Source organism: Acanthochromis polyacanthus, chromosome 16 (genome assembly GCF_021347895.1).
Source record: "Acanthochromis polyacanthus isolate Apoly-LR-REF ecotype Palm Island chromosome 16, KAUST_Apoly_ChrSc, whole genome shotgun sequence".
Taxonomy (NCBI): Eukaryota; Metazoa; Chordata; class Actinopteri; family Pomacentridae; genus Acanthochromis; species Acanthochromis polyacanthus.
This window is the reverse complement of record NC_067128.1, coordinates 28,923,820-28,938,724: the sequence shown is the minus strand read 5'-3', so window position 1 is coordinate 28,938,724 and position 14,905 is coordinate 28,923,820. Positions and strand designations below refer to the sequence as shown.

General features: G+C 42.1%; 2 protein-coding genes across 2 annotated transcripts in view; one reads left to right on the top strand and one right to left on the bottom strand.

Annotated features, from left to right (window-relative positions):
- The window catches only part of nt5dc1 (5'-nucleotidase domain containing 1), an 84,298-nt gene extending 70,168 nt beyond the window's left edge, over positions 1-14,130 (bottom strand). Inside the window, exons 1-6 of the mRNA XM_051960711.1 lie at positions 13,699-14,130; positions 10,381-10,472; positions 9,490-9,561; positions 9,285-9,394; positions 9,059-9,138; positions 8,873-8,954 (exon numbers count right to left, since the gene is read on the bottom strand). Of these exons, the coding sequence (XP_051816671.1) occupies positions 8,873-8,954; positions 9,059-9,138; positions 9,285-9,394; positions 9,490-9,561; positions 10,381-10,472; positions 13,699-13,791 (529 nt within the window). The 5' untranslated portion in view covers positions 13,792-14,130. The remainder of the gene's footprint in view (positions 1-8,872; positions 8,955-9,058; positions 9,139-9,284; positions 9,395-9,489; positions 9,562-10,380; positions 10,473-13,698) is intronic.
- Positions 2,793-8,810, top strand: col10a1b (collagen, type X, alpha 1b). The gene is given in 4 exon segments (XM_022216912.2): positions 2,793-2,934; positions 3,360-3,495; positions 6,361-7,491; positions 7,494-8,810. Coding segments are annotated over 3 exon segments (1,974 nt in total). The 5' UTR covers positions 2,793-2,934; positions 3,360-3,374; the 3' UTR covers positions 8,216-8,810.
- Positions 14,131-14,905: the final 775 nt, after the last annotated feature.

Genomic DNA, 14,905 nt, shown 5'->3' with positions numbered 1-14,905 from the left:
AATAGCTACAAACTAAAACTATTGAAAACAAAACCCTCGGTTGAGCTCCCAGCTGGATGGTGAACACAGCAGGAAACACACGGATTAAAATGATTGACAGATAATGCAAAACTGTAAGCTGTGCAGCCCACATCAGCCCAGTGGCTCACCTACACATCCAGTCTGCATGCCAGTGAATATCTACCGAGCAATGCAGAAAAAAGAAGAAAAACAAGTGCAATCTCAACGAAACAGAAGCTCAATGCATTCACAAACAAACAAAGAAATACGACTTATCTCATATGTAGCAAATAGCAACTGCTAGCGGCTAATTCTGTGTATTTAGCAATCCAAAATGGAAACAAATTTAGGTTAAAATGGAGCTCTGGTTGCAGTCTACAAAGTAATTCTTGCAGTTTCTTAGACAAGTCTACATAAATTCACAGAAGACGTCATTTGAGATGATATTTTCCAAAATGCTGTGTCTAAAAAAAAACTTGTATTGATATTCAATCTGGCACATCGGTGCAGTGGTTTGTACTGTTGCCTCACAGCAAGAAGGCCTTTCTGTTTGGAGCTTGCATGTTCTTAATGTGGGTTTTCTCCGGGTGCTCTGGCTTCCTACCACAGTCCAAAGACATGCATGATAGGTGGCTCGTAATGCTAAATTAGCCATAGCTGTGAGCGTGAGCGTGCACGGTCTTTTTCCTCTTTGTGACAGATTGGCGACCTGTCCAGTGTACACTCCGCCTCAGGCAATACCCTCTACAGGACAGAGCCAGTACAGCTGATGGATGAACTTGTAGAGAGCCAATCCAGGACACACAATGATATCAGGTAGTGCCATAATGCCTCCGACTTCTCAGATAGATTGATAGCCACCTTGACTTTTTCTTACAATTACGAAATCCAAATCTTGTAATTATAAGATCTATTCTTATAATTATAACATCCCGATCTTATAATTATAAGATCTGGATCTCGGTTAAAAGAACAAAAAAACAAAAACAAAAAAAAAGTCGATTTTGATCAAAACCCTATTCGGAACCACCAAGACTAGAAAGACAGGATAGAAGGTCTGAGAAAGAAGAAGATGGCAACATCAGCTGCCATGAAATCAGACTGTGGACGATGTGGTCGCAGAACGTAGGGTGCATCTCCACTACCAGGCCACTGTACATCCCGCTTTAAATACTTTGTTTGATCTGTTTTTTGTCAATAAAGACAATCAATAAAGTCTTTCTGTTTAATCTATATTAAAAGTGTTATTAAAGTATATTTTGGACGCATTCAAGCCTTAAAAATTACCAAGAGATGGTAAGAAATAAGGAGAGAGCTGCTGTTTTCTGTGGTTTTTGCCTTTAGGCCCTGAGATACCAAGACATCCAATGATTTGAAGTGTCTTGTTGAGCTGAGAAGTGTTTTTCTGTGCATGTTGAGTTACATATCTTAACTGTGGGTTACTATTACATCAGAAAATTCCAGCTAAAAAAAAACAGCAAGATAAAAGCAACCTTGTGATAGTTATTTAAACCTCCCTGTGAGGTTTCTGTGCTCAGTGTTGATGCTCTTAATTACAAATTTGGACTAGAGGCCTGCTGCCTGCAATGTTCGAAAGTTGCCTTCATATATTTACATTCTATAATTTCATCATCTCAGGTGTAAATATTCCTTCCTGAGGTTTCTTGCAATTTTTTTTGTAAGGTTTTTTCTTTATTTGACTGAATATCTTCACTTTATGTCCCCATAATGATTGTATCTACTAACAAATATTTATTGTGTGCAAAACAGCTTATTTTTTTGTGCTACAGAGCTCTATTATTATCCAAAAAAACACATATCATAGAACCCCTGTTGCACGGACATGTTCCTGTAACTGTGCTGCAGGCCAGAGGCTCCTCACAGAACCAAGCAGGTGAGCATCTTCGAACGAAACCTCGCTTCTGCCTCCTGGTGTCCTAAAGCTGCACTGTAGATCTCCGCACCAAACCACACGCCAGTTTACAGAAATCACAAAGACAATACACAGACATAAACCTGCCAGCGTCATGACAGGCTCTAACACGTGAAATTCAAACCCCAACACAAATCAAAGTCTGACTGGTGAGGGAAGAAATGCACCTAAATTAGTACACTCTGCCTTCTGTCTTTCGAACCCAGAAATTACAGATTAAAAAGAAAAACTTTCCAGCATCCATTAAAAGATGGGCGCAATTGCAGATTTAACCAAAAGTGAGTAAAAATAGCTGTCTGGTCCGCGTTGTCTACCACAGTCTCACCGGTTTAGAGTCTTCAGACAGGAGGAAAATATTGTCAGACTCACACAGTCTTTACTTTTCCAGAAAAACATCCTCTCACAAGCCACTTAGTCAATAACTTGATGTTTTTAGACGAGAAAATAACACCTGTGTTTGTGCAGTTAAAAAGCTAAAGAAAGATACTAAAACAGGCGATGTGTCAAACTGTCAAATGTAGCATCAAATGTGTGACTTAATAAAGAAGGTTTTGGACCGGCGCTCGTAGATATAACTGCACATCTACCCAATGAGACAAAATCAACAACCTAACTAAGAAAGTGTCACCGTGAAGGGAGTCTGACAGGAATCCCCTCACTGCTGCTCCACACAGACAGAGAGAACCAGATGGGGAGGCAGAGAGGAGAGGCAGGGAGGGAAGGAGAGGAGGGAGGACCGTCACCCTGGAGTGACAGGCCTCCTGAGGACATGGCACCCGTCATTAAAGATGACATCAGAGCAGGGAGGGCCTTCCACGCGAGGTAGATCCTCCACGGTGCTGGAGACCGGCTCGGTATAAATACCTTGAGCCCAGTGCCCTGGGAAGCAGCAGCAGCCGCTCAGACAAGACAGACAGACTCAACAACTAAGGATATAGGAGCACCAGGACTGCAGCGCCCCGAACCACCCCGACTGTTTCTTTGGAGCGTAAACCTTCCAGGTGAGGTGGTTTTTGTCTGATTAGTGCATGGGGGGATTCCCAGCTGCAGCCCGGCTCTAACTGAGAGCAGGGCTGGGGACAGAGTGCTGATGGTTGCTGGTAGAAGTGTAATGAGCCATGTGCTGTGGCTGAGTTCATGCCTGTGACTGTAGATTTTAAGACTGATTTTATTTCCCTCTACGAAGCTGCCTGTCTGTTTTTATTTTTGGGAGAAATTTAAGGGAAAAAGGACAACATTTAAACCATTTTTGGTCCACAGCTGGTCACTTCAAGACTGATAACTTGGCCAGTTTAGAAAGCAGCTATTTCCATCATTTCCACTGTGGAGCGAAGCAAAAGTGTTGCATGGTCTTTCGGATGCTGACTGAGTCGAAGAGTAATAATTCCTCTTCTCACAAATGCAATTCCTTTTTTTGTCTTTGCAGGTTTAGCTTCACAAGATGGACCTAAGGGTAACAAGCCTTGTCCTCGTCCTCCTAGCTTTGGCTGAGGCAACCCCTGAGAGGTACTACCACCACGTGCCAAAAGTGGCCAAGACTCCCTACCCCGTCAAGAGTCATGGTGAGTCACCTCCATCTTGTTGTAAAAAGTTCTTTTTTTTACGTACAAGGGGGAGTATTCTGCAATGAAAATGATGGAGGGGAAAAAGCCAGAATAGAAAGAATGCCTCCATGCAAAAAGTGCATCTATTTATCTTCAGCATAATAATTAAACTCCAGCCAAGCCCATTGTTCATTTCAAATTACTGCGGGCTGTGCTGCAAAAACTATTTTCAGTCTTCATCAGCTTCATATTCCATCAACTTTTTTTTTGTTGAACAATTTAAACAAAAAACAGGGCCTGATGACACTTGGTGGTATTTTGGGACTTCTGCCTTTTGAACTAGAAATGGAAATGCTGAAGTTACTGGAGCTGCCCTAAGTTGCATCTTTCCACTATCATCATGTTAAAAAGACATAAAGCATCTCCCAGAATAAAATAATAATAATAACTTATGATTGGGTTTAATTTCTTGAAAAAAGAAGCTAAAAGCAAGTGTTCCTGTACTCTACATTGCCATCAGCTGAGTTAAACTAAATTAAGACCATAACTGATGTGAAAATCATGATAACCTGCATGAAACCTGCAAATACAGCTGTCTCTTTCATTACTTGTAGACAATCTCTACAAGTTAGCTGCAAATTTCAGTCATTATCCTCATCATCATTATGAACCCGCTACTCTGACCTTTCAGTAAGATCTCTTCTCACGCAATCTGGCAAACTGTTGCTCATACACAGCAAATGAGAGCCGCAAAATGCCGCCCTCTTTATTAAGTGTCATCAAGCAGGTTCACTGAACCGCCGCATACGTGTTTTACTGTATATGACTATGAGGTGTGGTATAGTTGTAAAAGAACATTTATGCTCTGGATAAATAAAATTTGACTAAGGAAGCTGCTGCCGGTGCAAGTGTCATTAAAAAAAATAAAGAAATAAAACAAAAGTAGTTATGATGTAACTGTCAGGATGATGTCTAACTCTATATTTCATAACCAAGCTAAACAATGGCTCAAATTTTGCCTTGAGAATTTATTTCTGCCGTTTTGCTTTTGAAGAGGTTCTGATGTGGTTTGACTGTGTGCCTCGACATAAACACAGAGAGCAAAGTCGACAATGAGAGTTCAGAACCTGACAAATCTCCAAAGCAGACGCCGTTACCACGTTGCAGGAACGCCCCAACAAACTGCCTCGCGGTATTAAAATCACACCGCACAATTACAAGGAGAAAGAAAACAACAGAGGCTGCGGAGAAACACTCTCAAAAGTTCAAACAGTAAAGTAACCTAACGAACAAACCGCATCAAACTTACTGGAGTTTCACTGTGCAGTGCAGATAGTGGAGCTTGTTTTTTTTTTCCCCAGTTTCAAAGACGACAACAAAATTGCAGAATTACGATTGAGAGGGTAATTACTGGAGCAACCAGACTGAGTTTGGATACAAGCAACTGAATTTAAGCATAACACTGTTTAGTGTTTACAGGCCATGGGCAGTTCACATCCTGGGTCAGCTACTGTGGCCAGCATCATCACCTTCAGTTTGTGGTGTTCCTGGCTGCCAAAAGGTCCAGTTCTGGCACAAATATCCCCTGTGGGATTTCAGGCACGGCCCTTATGTGGCTAGAAAATGACAGCCCTGTCACATCATTCTCCTCTCAAAACACAATTTCAAAAGAGAGGCCAGCACTGTTGGATTTGTGTTTTTGACAGGTCCTACTTCTCTTCCAGCATCCAGAACTATGGTGTACAGAAGAATACTGAGTGATAGCAGTAATCACAGATGTTGTTTGTGCACAATTCAATACTTCTGGATTCTTAATAGCATTTTAATCTAGGCAGATAATTTTAAAGATTTTACTGCAATACCTAAGAGGCTCCTAAATCCTTTACATAGTCATCAAATTATATATACCTAGGGTTGTAAATGTAATATTTAAGGTTGCAATAGCAGTTTATAAAGAAATTCAAGATGCATTAAAGTGTCACAGCTATAAATAAGCTTTGATCTATTTAATGATTGATTGATTGATTTCTTTATTTTCGTGTCATGCCCTGACAAAATCTTTAATAGCGAAAATTAGCAACAACAAAACAACTAACGATTAAATTTAAGAGTCATTATTTACAAACAACAACAACATCATCTAACAGTTGATTCAGGGGAAAAACCAGCTATTTGCCTTGTTTGCCTTGGTGTTTCAGGTGTCACCATGAGTCTAAAAAATAAATAAATAAACATAAATATGATACAGAAGAAACTGTGCCTCCGTTTTCACATAGTAGAAGATGGGTATCCTATTATGGACATAATACAGATCAGGGAGAAATAACCTTCATTAAAAATAACATTAACTGCCAGTGTAGTGCACATATATGCAGCATTAATTTGACCTTACTCATGACCTCTATGCTATCTGCCAGGAAATGCATCACGGTGATATTGACAATTTTCAGACCACTAACTATGCATTCACTGCCATGGATAGTGCACGAAATTAAAGGGTGCAGGAAAGTGTTGGCAAATCACAAGACATGCAGTGCACAAGAGCTGGTGCACTGGTGCAATGCCAGCATACATAAGCTTTGTGAGAAAAACACTTCTGACCAGTGGTGCTGTGAAGACTATCTTGGAAAAAAAAAAAGGGGAAAAAAAGTTCTGTTTCCATAACCCACCTCACAATCACAGGGATCAGTGTCATAAGTCAGGTTGTGATTTTATGGAGGAAAATACCAAAGCCTGGGATATTCAAAGGCAAAGGGTCATTTTACATCAGAATGATGGTCCGCTTACATTACAATCTGACACTGACACCGTTCCATGACAATATGTGAAGCTTATTAAGTGGAATGCTTCCCTTAAGAGTGTTTGTATTTTTGTATTCCCTAGCTGTTGCAGGTGCACCAGGTGCTCAAGGTCCTCCTGGTGAGCCAGGACCAATGGGACCACCTGGACCTCCTGGAAAAAGTGGAGTAGGACATACTGGACCACAAGGCCCACCAGGACCTGCTGGACCCCCTGGCTACTCTCATGCAGGTAAACCTGGTACCCCAGGTGGCCCTGGAAAGCCAGGAGCTCCTGGCATTCCTGGTGAGAGAGGCGCAACTGGCGCAACTGGCGCAATGGGTCCCAGAGGTGCCCCTGGTGCACCTGGAACCCCTGGACCTGTTGGACTTTCTGCTGTTGGAAAACCTGGACCAGGTGGACTCCCTGGGCCAATGGGACATAGAGGAGAGCCTGGTTTGAAGGGACATCCTGGTGTTCCTGGTATTCCTGGTGCCAAAGGAGAGAGGGGCATTGGAGTTCCTGGGGTTCAAGGTGCATCAGGCCCAATTGGACCAATGGGCCCATCTGGTATGCCAGGCAAGCCTGGAGTTGGTAAACCTGGTGCCACTGGCTATCCTGGAGAGCCCGGCAAGTCTGGCATACCAGGAAGAGATGGTGCTCCTGGGCCAATGGGTGCGACAGGTCCCAAGGGTCACACTGGTCCTCCAGGCACTGGAGCACCTGGAAAACCAGGCCAAAATGGTACCCCAGGTATGCCCGGACCTATGGGGGCTAAAGGTCCACAGGGTCCTGCCGGTCAGCCAGGCTCACCTGGCATGCCAGGAGTTGGCAAAACAGGTGAACCTGGAATCCCAGGTGGAAGAGGATCTCCCGGTACTCCCGGAACCACCGGTCAGAAAGGAGAGCCAGGCCCAACTGGATTTACTGGTCAGCCAGGTGCTCCTGGTCCTATCGGTCCAGCTGGTCCACAGGGGGCAAGAGGATTCCAGGGTGAGGGAGGCCCAGTAGGACCCAAAGGCGACATTGGTATGGTAGGTGCACCAGGCCCAAGAGGAACCAAAGGTGATCAAGGAGCTCAGGGTTTCACTGGAAAACCAGGCAGCCCTGGCGCAGTTGGTCCTCCAGGACTTCCAGGTCATAATGGTGCTCAAGGTCCAAAAGGTGTTCAAGGCCATGGTGGTTCCCCAGGACTCCCAGGTGCAAATGGTGCCCCAGGGCTTAAAGGACACACAGGCCCCCCGGAGCTCCAGGAAAGAGTGGTGAGAGTGGAAGGCCAGGACCCATGGGACCAGTTGGGCCCCCTGGTCCATCAGGACCTGCTGGACTCAAGGGACATCCAGGTCTTCCAGGTCCACCAGGTCCAGCTGGTCTCACAGCCAAGGGCATTTCTGGTCCTCCGGGTGCACCTGGAATTCCAGGTGCCCAAGGTCATGATGGTCTCCCAGGACCTGCTGGTCCTCCTGGTCCTCCTGGTCCACCAGGAGAGATCATCTACCACCATGAGAAGAGCATGCCATTCAAATCCCATGAGGTTCTGATGTCTCATGAGATGGTGAAGGCTCCTATGTCCGCCTTTAGTGCTGTGCTTACCACGGCCTACCCTCCAGCTGCAACCCCTATTGTGTTCAACCAGGTTCTGTACAATGGAGAGAACCATTATGACACACAGAGTGGTGTGTTTAGCTGCCAGGTGCCAGGCCTCTACTATTTCAGCTATCATATGCATGTCAATGGTGCCAACGCATTGGTGGCCCTCTACAAAAATGAGGAGCCAGTTCTTTTCACCTATGATGAGTACAACAAGGGCTTCCTGGATCAGATGTCAGGCAGTGCTGTTCTTATGCTGAATGCAGGTGATAGAGTCTATGTTCAGGTCCCCGATGAGGAGAGTAACGGTATATTTGCTGCAGATAATGTTCACTGCTCTTTCTCTGGGTTCTTGATTGCCTCAACGTGATTTCACAAAGACCTCAAAATCTTACAAAACATTGAACTACTCAGAGGAATAGATCAGTTTACAAAATTTCAAATTGAGATTGTAGATTAAGGAAAAATATGGTTGTAAGTTTTACAAGTTTAACTGCCTCATTCAAATCTTCAAAGGTCTTAAATTTGCTAAGAAGCTCATGGCCAACAGAGGTATTCAAGCTGACTAAAATTTTATAAGTCAAATTCATCCCTTTCCCCAATTCACCTTGTGTGTGCCTTTGCAATTTTTGGAAAAATGAAACAATATTGGAAGATATCTTTAGTGGTGCTCTACAACTGCCTGTAACATTTACAGCACGTCTTTTATTTGTGTTTGTTTTTATTATTGTCTGTTGTTTAAGAATTTTCCTGTAATATACATACCAAAGACACACAAAACTGTTGTACTATATGTTATTAGAGATCAGCACATTCTCACAAGCACTGTGACCAGCAAAACAGCATTGGTTGAGAAAGTCAAACTGCATTTTTTTTCAAAACAACTATGTCCCAGTGGATGTGTTAAGTTATGTACCACTTACTGACCAAAACACAGAATAAAAGTTCTACTTTGAAAAAGAAAACATCTGTGTATTGAGTTTATTTTGTCCTGTGTGTTGTTTCAGTTAGAAAAAAAACAGCCTACCTTTGAAAGCAGATGTGTTGTAATTGTGGTCGATGGCAGCCATCATGTCTTTCCAAAAGTCAGAATTCACCTCATTTCCTCGCTGTTCAAAGAAAAAAAAACATTAGGACATGGTTTAATTTGCATATTTCCTATGACAATGTTAACCATTAATATGAAACCCCCCAGTTTCTCATCCAATATCACCTTGTGCAACATGTCCACGACTCTTCCACAGAGGAAAGCCCCAGGCAGATCAAAGTAGTTGTCATAGAAATAGTATTTTGCTGCAAAGAGCAAAGGAAAATACCAGTATATCAAGCAAATGCAGTTAAATGTAAAGATAAAAAAAATGCACTAAATACACACAACTCTGTGTAAAAGCTGACAGCATACAGTTATTAGGTGATACACAGAGGCGTAAACATCTCACCAGATCTTGTGAACGAGGTATTGAGGCTGTTGAAGTGCTTCCACTCTCTTTTTGGGCCGTAATGTTTGATGATCTCTTCTGTGCTGAGGTCATTGGTTCCATGCGTCGCTCTAATCAAGCAAGAAATAAAGTCTCACTTTAAAGATCTGTGAACACAATGAAACTGAAGGGGTGTTTAAATACACTTATTGCAGCAAGAGCTTACCGCAAGACAGTTCCATCTTCGGCTAGCTTCACAAGGTTTCCGTCCTCCAGATCAACCACTAGCCCTTTAAAACTACACACAAAAGTCAGTAAGTTACAAAAACAGCATCAATATTTGCTTTCTGGCCCACTGAAGATATTTTTAGCTGAATAAATGTTAAAATAGGAAAAGAAACACCCAACTTGCGCACTGTGAACATCACCCAAACTCCCAAGAAAAAATATGCATTTATTTTGCATTTAATACTATATAAAATACACATATTTGGACATATTTTGGGGGGCAAAGTCCTTAATCTTGCATGTTGTGGAAGTCAAACACTCTTTGTTGTTTACTTTTACATATAAAAGACTTGTACTGATGTAACATTGTAGTCCCTTTTATGACACAAACTCAATGAACAAACTACTCTTAGCTATACAAATATAGACTGAGGAATTTGTCTTACAACATGTTTCATTCTCATTATTGTTTAATAAAGTTGCTTCTTATAGATTATCGCTTAAAAACAAGAATACAAGCATCTGTCTGCCAAGGTCCTGCATATGCAGTAGTACGTATCATGCAGCATTAACGTGTACATGTAAGATGTGCCTGCTTGTGAAAAGCTTACAAATAAAAGGCTATTGAGAAAAAAGAATCAGCAATTCTTTGGGTCCTGGCAGAGTGACATTCCAGTGTCAATATTGATTTTACTTGGATAGGGGTTGGGTAATGGCCTACTAACAGGCGGCACGGCAAAAAGAAGAGCCGTGTTTATCAGTGATGATGTCCAAGTTAGTACACTGTGATTTAAAGCTTGTATTGAAGTGTGAATAAAATCACTGAAGGATCATCAGGTATTCTTCTGTCACAGTTTGGCTGAGAAAACTGCTGCTGCTGCTGACTCACCAGAAGTCCCAGGTAGCTGGAGTTAGATTCAGCAGGTCCTTGTCATATCCTTTATGCTCCACCAGATACCTGGCAAAGCTCTCATAGATGAGCTGTAAACACAGAGAGCAAATAACATCACACACTGGCAGGAGCAGCAAAGGGATTGGAGCTCTGTGCCTCTGAATGGCAAAGAAATGCAGGTTTTTCCTCCAACTCAGACTACATCTGTGGATTTTCGTCAAAGCTCTCTGGTAGGAGACTTGGCACAAATTAAATTATTAGCCTTCCTCTCAGTTAAGTGATGATTTATAGCCCGCTGAGTGCAACAAAAGATCAGGAGTGGCATTTGGGTTCTCTCACAACTAAATCAAGGAGTGTATCTTTAAAGCTGCGATATGATTTTAGACCCCTTGAAGACAAGAGAACAAACTAAAAACACAACATCTGGCATGCTATTGTGAAATAAAGTTGATATGGTGAATGAGTTAGCAAACAGTTACTTGTAGTTTCCATGTAAATGTCATTCACCTAATTTCTGTTTAGTTAAATAGCTAAATATTACACTGATGTACGGTCTTAATTGTGTTCACTGGGTTTGCTTTAACAGCTGAAAACAGCTGCTTGAGGCTGTAGATGAACCCACAAACCAAAACGATAAGCTAAACAGGGTGACTACAGATTTTGGTGTTGATCTGCTGTTGCTTCGTCACCATGTATGACACCATTGGCATTAAATAGTTTTAGTTTGTTAATATGAAAAATACAGATAAGCGCAGCTTTAAGTGTATACTGATATCTATTTGAGGAACAAGCAGCTGCAAGTCTGCACGATATTGAAAAAAAAATGACACTGTGACATTTTGTTTTTCATCAATATGAAAAAACAGTAATTTTCACCAGATGACCTCAATAACACCATCAAAAACAACAACACCACACTTCAGACAGCAACCTGCTAAACTAAAACATTTAAAATTTACCAAGTATTTGGATCTTGGAGGTAGATGGCCCCGCCTGTTTGGTTTTAGGGAATTGGGCATTTTAATGACAGAGTCTGACGGCCTCCCTGCATGCAAATATTTGACCAAAACAATTCTGTGACACTATTTTGAGGGGAAAAGTGTTGTTGCGTCCTTCTTTTACCAATTCCCAACATAATTACTGTTGTTTACTGTTTTTTTTTCGGCCTATAGCAGATTGATGATGAAGTGCAGACACACCTTTCTATACTGCAGGATGGATTGACTATGCGAGACTACCCACATTGTATCTCAAATATCTCCATTAAATTGTCTTTAGGAAACCAAATGTTCTTTTGTCAGTATTTCTCTAGTGTTCTTCGCTCATTTGGCAGCATACATGTGGAGCCTGCATGTCAACAAACTCTGCCTTTTGTGACTAAAGTTTTAAAGAGACTCAGTGTTTCCATGAGACCTTCAGTCTACGTAAATTAAGTTACATTCAGTTCAATTCAGCTTTATGTACACTACCACTCAAAAGTTTAAGATCACTTAGAAATGTCCTTGTTTTTGAAAGAAAAGTGTTTTTTCCAAGATAACATTAAATTAATCAGAAATACAGTCTGGACATTGGCAGTGTGGTAAATGACTCTTCTAGCTGGAAATGGTTGATTTTTAATGGAATATCTCCATAGGGGTACAGAGGAACATTTCCAGCAACCATCACTCCTGTGTTCTAATGCTACATTGTGTTAGCTAATGGTGTTGAAAGGTTAATTGATGATTAGAAAACTCTTGCGCAGTTATGTTAGCACATGAATAAAAGTGTGAGGTTTCATGGAAAACATGAAATTGTCTGGGTGACCCTAAACTTTTGAACTGTAGTGTATGTAGCGCAAATTCACAACACGTCATCTCAACACTTCCCATAGTCAGGTGAAGACCGTACGAGTTCTAAACAGAGAATCTTGCTGACTTTTCTTGTAGATTAGCCATGAAAAATGGGAATCCTGTGAGTTTCACTTTTAGTTAAGCAACAAAAAAAAGTTGTAGCATGATGTGTTTGAGTTCATTTACAAATCTTGAAATTATGACGCTGCAACAAAATAGTGAGCATCCTTACTTGTCACTCAACCCTGGAAAATGTCTCTATTATTAATCCTTACATGGACGAGTGAGTGGACCCTACACTTACCTGCATAAGAAGCAATGTGTTTTCATGCAACTTTTGTCATTTGGGTTAAGAATAATCATTTGTATTATTGTTTATATTATACTTTTGTCCACACAAGAATGACTTCATATTTGAAATATGTTTACTTTTCACTTTCTAACACATTTTGCACTTTTTGATAACTGATAAAGAAGGATATTAGACAGAACAGAAGAATGTCAAAATCCATTTTGTTGACATTTTTCCACTCTTTCCCTCCAGCTTTTGTCGCTCTCCATTCCTCCAAGTTTGTGCACTTCTACACCTCTGTATGACATTATAGTGATAAAGAGGTTGAGGTAGTACTACAAATATTACAATTTCTTTAAAAGTATAAAAAGTAACTTAAAAATTAAGTGGAATGATATCAAAAACATGTTTTCTTTTTTTTTAGAAATAGCTAGAACATGAAAACTTTTCATTACAAAGATATTGCAAGAAAATGAGCTCATCAGGTCATTTTTGACCCACTTATGAATTTAAGGCTTAACAACATTCACTCTGTGAAGTGCATTGAATGCATCTGCAATCAAAAATAATCCTATCAACAGCAGTAAACAGATAATCTCCACTTAGCACCACTTTTGGGGTTCTACATGCAGCCTGCAGCACTGACAGGGTTAGTAGGCATTTATACTGTACGACATTGATGGGACAGGAGAAACCACAAATGAACTCCAGGACTGGGAAATGCGGGCTGTAATGATCAGCAGGGATCCAGCAGTCATTTATGTGTTATTTGTCACTCAGGGATGTAGAAATAACCTAGAGGTCTGCAGTGATTGTAGCCCCCAGCAGCAGCACAACGCACTGAATGAAATGAGAATGTGGAGGCTGGCAGCAGGCCTCAGAGGGGATTTAAAGGCATGTATGTGTGAGAGCATCACCGCCGACGTTCAACCTGTGAGTCACGCAGAGTGACTGCAGCATCGCATCCATCCTCCTCCATACATCCCCACGCCACATCCATCCATCCAACCACTCACACATGCGTTTTCCAACCAGCGCGTCTCCATGCAGCAGAGTGACCGCTGAGCGCGTTGTTGGCGGCTCCGGAGTGCAATTATTTTTTATTTATTTATTTTGATCCAGATGTGGCGCGGATCAAAGCGTCACGGCCACCGTATGGCGCTGAGTCGGAGCCGCGCACACAGACACACTCACCCTGGAGGTCTCCTTCAGATGGTAGCGGCACAGCGTGTGGTCCAGGTCGAAGCCGATCACATCGCAGTCCGACAGGCTGAAGTATTCGCTCATTGTGGCTTGAAGCTGAGAGGGGGAGAGGAAAGAAGAGAGAGAGAAGGTGGGGGAGGAAAAGCGCTCCAACTTGTGCGCGCCGCGGCGGCAGCAACAACACTCCTAATGAGTCAATGTCACTGAGCGGCGGCGCTGCGCTCCGTGGCCGCTCCGTCTGCCTCCTCGACCGGACAGAGTAGATTCACACCAGCTCCCTTCTCCTGCGAACACGAATGGCCGCTCACTTCACGGTTAACGTCAATAAGTTGCCCATATGGACGCAAAAGTTAAATTCCCGTGTGCCAGAAGAAGGCGGCAGAGAGGCGACTGAGCAGCGGGCAGTGCTTCCGGGTGTGAACAGAAAACCGTAACATCTGCTGTAGAGGCGCAGAATGGATTTCACCAAAGCAGAGGCGAGGCGGCCACAGAAATGTTTCATTTTCCGGGTTGCTGAAAATCTTGTGTCACAAAAAAAATGAAATAAAAAAAAATCAGCAATTCCCTCATGATGTTGAATCATGAATGCTAACTGAAGTCAATACGACGTTTAAGATATATTTTGGGTTCCTAATTTACGGTAAATTTGACTAATTTATCTCGTTGGCCCATTAAACAGCAGCAGAGGAGCAAACACTAAAATGAGTAAAATAATAGCAACCTTTGAAATGAATCAGGTCTATCAGAACTGTGGAGCAGAAAATAAATATCGTTTAAATGTCTCCTGGACAGTGTGTTTATTTACAGCCTTTATGTTGTGTTTCTTGTTTCAAAATCTTTTTCATCAGTTTTAAGAGAAAACATCCATCCATTATCTATACACCGCCTAATCCTCATTAGGGTCGCAGGGGGGGCTGGAGTTTATCCCAACTGACTAAGGGCGAAGGCAAGGGACCTTGGACAGATTACCAGTCTAGAGACAAACAATCACACTCAAATTCACACATATGGACAATTTAGAATTATCAGTTATCCTCAGCATGTTTTTGGACTGTGGGAGGAAGGCGGAGAACCTGGAGAAAACCCCTATATTCACAGGGAGAACATGCACATTAATGCAGAAAGATCCCAGGCCCAGACCACAGACAAATGTCTGTATTTTTGTCTTGTGCCTGTGCTTGGTGTCTTGTGTCATAAA